Source organism: Lacerta agilis, chromosome 10 (assembly GCF_009819535.1).
Source record: "Lacerta agilis isolate rLacAgi1 chromosome 10, rLacAgi1.pri, whole genome shotgun sequence".
Classification (NCBI taxonomy): domain Eukaryota; kingdom Metazoa; phylum Chordata; class Lepidosauria; order Squamata; family Lacertidae; genus Lacerta; species Lacerta agilis.
In genome coordinates this window covers 37,314,693-37,320,692 of record NC_046321.1, presented here as the reverse complement: position 1 = coordinate 37,320,692, position 6,000 = coordinate 37,314,693, and the positions used below count along the sequence as shown (strand labels likewise).

Here is a 6,000-nt window from a genome sequence, read left to right as displayed (position 1 = left end):
AAACCTCAGCAGCTACCTACCTGGCCCTTTCCTCATACTGTCAAGATCACTACTTATACCTCCACCTTTACTTGAGATGGATGGCATGCCATATTATTTTAGAATGGTCTTAAACAACAACATAATGTTAACCGTAGAACTAACAGTTCAGCAGCACTTGCATTTTTTTTCTTTCCTCCCTTTTCTATGTTACAATAAAAGGAATGGAGGAAGATGATGATTGTCGACAAATTGAAGAAGAAATAGAACTTGAATTAAGCAAAATCAGTTTTTCATCCTTTGAAGTAGATGATCTTGATTTTGATCCTGATTTATCAGCAGAAGCTTCAAGTGACAGCGAACCAGTAAGTACTCCACAGGACTTGGTGGCATACGGTGATCTTTCTGCATACTTGACAAACTTAGCATATACAGTATACAGAGTTCTGGCAGATTGATATATTTACTAGTTTGTTTGATAATATATGCCATGGACAGCCATGGAGGGTACCATGTGGATGGCTTATTTCTCAGTATCATAGACCCTAAAGAAACTTTCATATAAATTCCGCAGTAACATATTATAACATAAATTTAGTCCCCCTGTTTGTAACCAGCATCGAATTCTCAGAGGGACTCCATCAGAGGGCTAAAGATTTCCCACTGCTATCCTATGAATTCATCCATATATTTTTTATAAACTTACTTAAACTATGGGCAAATAACTGTTTTTAAGTGAATTAGCAGAAAGGTAATATGTAGTAAATAAATAGGATTTGAGATTGCAGCACTTGTATTCCAATAGTTCTAACTTACACAGTTCCACCTAGGGTTGTAACTTAGCTGCAAACAACCCTGATATGAAAATAATGTAGAATTTAATTTAAAATGTATATTAGATTTCAGATGAGCTACCAGAATCAGTTATCCATTATTTGAATTTTGTGAAGAGCAGCAGCCACAATGCAGAAAAGCTCATTTTGCAAGATTTGGAAAACTATGAAATATCAAGTAAGTGAGTTAGTCAGTTTGTTATGCTACTGGTATACAAGTAAGATGCTTATGTTTTACAGGAGAAATTAAAGCACTGAAACATTTTTAGGATTATTTGTAATTGAAAAGTAAGTTAGCAGTATTCAAAATATTTAAATAGGCAAATATTAATACTCACTTTGGGTAGCAGTGGCTGTTTATCACTGTTATGGAGATTTTTTTGTAAATTTTAACAGGGAAATACCTGGGAGTGCAAATTTAGGAGACTGGTAGAAACACTGCCACAAATTATGCTTTGATTATTAAGATATCCTAAGTATAGTTTGTATAAAACACTTACCTATTCCTTTCATTGGAATTTTAATGAGTCTTTTAAAGTTAGAATAAGCAGGCCTGAACTTGTATGGAACTTATTTTTAGTGTTGGATATATAATGATCCAACCTAAAAATAACCCTGCCCATTTGGAAAGAAGTACAGTACTATCTTATGTGCTAGTAGGATGTCTCATTGAAAAGAGTTATTTGAAGCTTTGAACAGTAACTTCTTCTGCAGTGTCTAAATTATACTTTCTTTATTTGCAGGTAATATATACAAGGTAGTTCCTAATAATGCTTCAGAATGCTTGGCAGAGTTAGCTTCTGAATATAATGAAGATCCAGAAGAATTAAAGAAAAGGGTATTCTCTCTATACAGTCATACCTCGGGTTGCGCTCGCTGCGGGTTGCGTTCACTGCGGGATACGAACGCACCAAACTTGGAAGTACCGGAACGGGTTACTTTGGGTTTTGGCACTCACACATGCGCAGAAACACTAAATCACGCTTCGTGCATGCGCAGAAGCAGTGAATCGCAACCCGTGCGTGCGCAGACGCAGCGCTGTGGTTTACGGACGCTGCGGGTTGCAAACGTGCCTCCCGCACAGATCGCATTCGCAACCCAAGTGTCCTCTGTATATATTTACTAGGGCTACTGCCACTGCTCATTCCACTTGCCAAACATGCCTACAGTATGTGATATGTTGTGGGATCAGTGGTGTGTTGTGGTCTTGGCTTCAGTTTATGCAAGCAGATGGTGTGGACAAGATGTTCCTTCACAATGGGAGTCAGCAACTTCTGGACCATCTGAAATAGCTCCACTGGCCAGCTGCTAGGGGGTACAATGCAGGCTGCAAAATGTGCCTTAGTCATCTGCACAGCCTCAGGGTAGGCACAGTTATGTGCGCTAACTAATCTTCATCAGGCTTTCTGCATAGCCTCTAGCTCAGGGGTCGGCAATGTTTTTGTGGCTTGGGCCGGTTTACAGTCCCGCAGACACCGCGGTGGGCCGGAGTGCACACACGCACAAGCAAACGCTATTTCCAGCACTCCTTCCAGCACAGAGGAGGCGTGTGCAGCTTCCCTTTGGCTGCAGGAGCTTCCTGCAGCCAATGGGAAGCTGGCCAGCATCGCAGAAGGCGGTCCCTGCTCTGCTCCATGCCAGTTTAGTGCAGCACACGGGAACTGACCGAGCGGGAGGCAGGGGTTCCCGAGTGGGCAGGGGGGGTCCATGGACCGGTTAAACGACTCCCATAGGCTGCTTGTGGCCCATGGGTCTTAGGTTGCCGACCCCTGCTTTAGTTCCTCAGAATATCAAGGATCTACTTGGACTGCACAGTGCTGGAGAGGATGCTCAGAAGCAATTGTGTCAACCTCCTGTCTTAGCTTGCCATTCTGTAGTGAGACAGGACTTTGAAAAGATCATCAGCATTTTCCACTGGTCAATTCTCAAGAGCATTCAGGAACCTTGTCGGTTCTAACAGCCTCCAAGGGCTGGGCTACCACCCTTGCACAAGGGAATTACCACCAGGAATCTAAGCTTTACCAAACAACAGTCCATCCATTAGAAGATCTGCTGGGGTTGGCAGAGAAGGGTGAGAAAACTGGGTTTCTCTGTTGGGTTCAGACCTGGTGGCTTCTTTCCTCAAGCCATTAAACTGGCTTCTGTACTGGGTTCAAAAAATGGATGCCAGCCCTCTCACTCACCTGCATGAAATTCCTCTTCAGCTATGACTAACATGCTTATATACATGTTATTTAATAATAATCTGGTTATTATGTAAGATAGGTATGGGGAACTTTTGACCCTCTAGGTGTTGCTGAACTACTGCCCCCACCAGTCCCAGCAAGCATGGCCAAGGGTCAGGAGACTTGTAGGCCAGCAATATCTGTGGGCCAAAGGTTCCCCACACCTGATTTGAGAAAACCTTAGTATTTACCATTCTCTTTATTTAAAAAAAATTCCAGTTCAAATATAAGGAAATATTTTTAATAGGTTTTTTTTAAAAAAAAAAAAAAAACACACCACCATGTATGTGTGTGTGTATGTGTGTGTTTTCTTTTTTCCCATTGCACTAATACATAGTTCAAATATATGTTTCCAGAAAAACTGTTCCTAGTGACATTCTTTTTAGAAACTGGCTAGTTATGACAAAAATAAAGTTTCATATGTAGAAAAAAAATCAGGATCTGATTAGATTTTGGCAGTGGAGAGCAATAACAATATAGCAGAAACGTGACACATGTAGAGATAAGCTTACATTGATTGTCATAACAGAAATAATTTGATAAGCTTGGTGGTTGCTCTAAACTTCCTTTAAAATTATATTTTGAATATATCTTTGTTAAAATACAAACGGTAATACAAATACAAACCTATTGTTGGGTAGGAGGCTTGTCTCATATTTTGCTTGTGGCAATATGCATATTGAAGTAGACTTCTATGCAGACATCCCTAATTCATTAAGAAGTCTTACATGCAAGCTAGTGCTATATTGCATTCACATTTTCTTTCACCAATCTAGCTGTGGTTGTAAACACAAACCCCCATTCGAAAATCAGCAATATTTCTGATTAGCAGCTTAGGAGGGAAAGTAAAGGAATTTAATTCAGTTCTCCTCCTCATTAAACAACTGAATAGTAAGATTGCTACTCTTACAACAAGAGTCTGCACACACCAAGTTGGATTGTGGCCAATACAAGTGCTCCTAAGTTTTTCATCCATAACAAATAACATCTGTTCCATTACCAAAAATTTCTCCTACCATATCTCTTGCAATTTTGAACGATGACTAGCATAGAACATAACTGCTTCTATGTATAGTTTGATAGTTCTAAGCTCAACTACACTATCCTGAAAATATTTGTTGCTGTTTAGGTATTGTCTGAAATAGAAGATGAAGAACAACAGATCAGTGTGACTTCTGATAATACAATAGAGGCCAATGATAATGGAGACATTGCTTCCAGAGAAATTGCTGATAGATGTTCTTTGACAGGTAAACAATCTTGTAATATAGTGACTAACAGAAAATCACTCATCTTCATGACTTAGCCCAGATCAATATTGTTTAGCCAGACTTCAGTTATTTTCCATACATGGTACTACATCTGCATGATATGAGCTGCATCTGCATGATCTGATCTGTTAGTGACGTTGAAGATGAAGCAACCTCCTCTAGTGCAGAATGTTAAAATACATTATCACAGGCAAAAAAAACACCATACACCTTGTTTTTTTTGGTCTAATGCAAATTCTGAAAACCACCTGGAGCTGGCAACACAGTTCGGGGGGGGGGGGGGGAATAGTATCACTGATTCCAAGTTCTCATGCCTGCATTCTTCTAGATGATGGTGACACAGACTTTAGCTTTACTTTCCGAGAAGTTGAAGAAAGATGCAAGCGAGAATATGAGCTCTGGGAAGAAAAGCAAAATGAACTTGAAAATGAAAGAATAAAACAGTTGAAAATTAAGCAGTACATGGAAGAAACACAAAATGAGGAGGAGGAGAAAAGGAGGCAACTACGGCAGGAGGAACTGGAGGCTGAAAGAATGAAGTTAGAAATGTTCCATGCGGTAATATTTTAATGTAGATAATGGGCATATTAAAAACCTGTGGGTTGTATCTTTTATTTATTTAGTATATCTTGTTTTTAGACTGAAACTAATTTGAATGCATTAAAAAACAATAAACATCAGAAAAAATATAAAACATACATTAATGAAGTACATTAATTTAATACATTAAATCATGCAAATATAGCATGATAATCAACAAAATTTTAAACATATATGTGCCATGTGTAGCTAACCTAGCTACATCTTAAATAAAAGGACCCAGGTGGCGCTGTGGGTTAAACCACAGAGTCTAGGGCTTGCTGATCAGAAGGTCGGCGGTTCGAATCCCTGCCACGGGGTGAGCTCCCATTGCTCGGTCCCAGCTCCTGCCCACCTAGCAGTTCGAAAGCACATCAAAGTGCAAGTAGATAAATAGGGACCGCTCCAGCGGGAAGGTAAACGGCGTTTCCGTGCACTGCTCTGGTTCGCCAGAAGCGGCTTTGTCATGCTGGCCACATGACCCGGAAGCTGTCTGCGGACAAATGCCGGCTCCCTTGGCCTATAAAGCGAGATGAGCGTTGCAACCCCAGAGTCGGACACGACTGGACCTGATGGTCAGGGGTCCCTTTACCTTTACCTTTACATCTTAAATAAAAGAACTGATTCTTCATAATATGCTAGTCATTGTTAAGTTCTGACATGCTTTTCACTGACATTGATATATCTTATACTACAGATGTTACAGGAAAGGAATTGTATTGTAACAATCAGCTCCTTTAGGGTACAAAGGTATTTCTCTCTGGTGCTACACATATTATCTAAGAGTGTGTTCAGAAACGTTGCTTTATTGTTTATTATAAGAATACCAACAATCAAAGGACCAGTATGATTTTCTAGAGGAACAGAATTTAGGAAATGTTTCAGCTTTTGTCATTTGGTTTTTATAAGTTTCCAGCCTTTTCTGTTACTCTTTTACATGCACCTCCTCTGTCAGACATTCTTATATCTACATTAATAAATTACATTGAAGTGCTAACATTGATGATCTATATTATGTACAGCAACAACAGGCAGTGATGGAAAAGGAGCTGATGAAAGAGGAGAAGTCGTGGAAAGAACAAATGAGACAGCATGAGGTAATTTACATACAAG

At 39.7% G+C, this 6,000-nt stretch overlaps 1 protein-coding gene across 1 annotated transcript in view; it reads left to right on the top strand.

The window, feature by feature from the left end:
• Nucleotides 1-201: 201 nt before the first annotated feature.
• The window catches only part of LRRIQ1 (leucine rich repeats and IQ motif containing 1), a 95,933-nt gene continuing 90,134 nt past the window's right edge, over nucleotides 202-6,000 (top strand). The window contains 6 exon segments of the mRNA XM_033162655.1: nucleotides 202-344; nucleotides 879-990; nucleotides 1,556-1,650; nucleotides 4,167-4,287; nucleotides 4,637-4,866; nucleotides 5,910-5,984. Of these exon segments, the coding sequence (XP_033018546.1) occupies nucleotides 204-344; nucleotides 879-990; nucleotides 1,556-1,650; nucleotides 4,167-4,287; nucleotides 4,637-4,866; nucleotides 5,910-5,984 (774 nt within the window). The 5' untranslated portion in view covers nucleotides 202-203.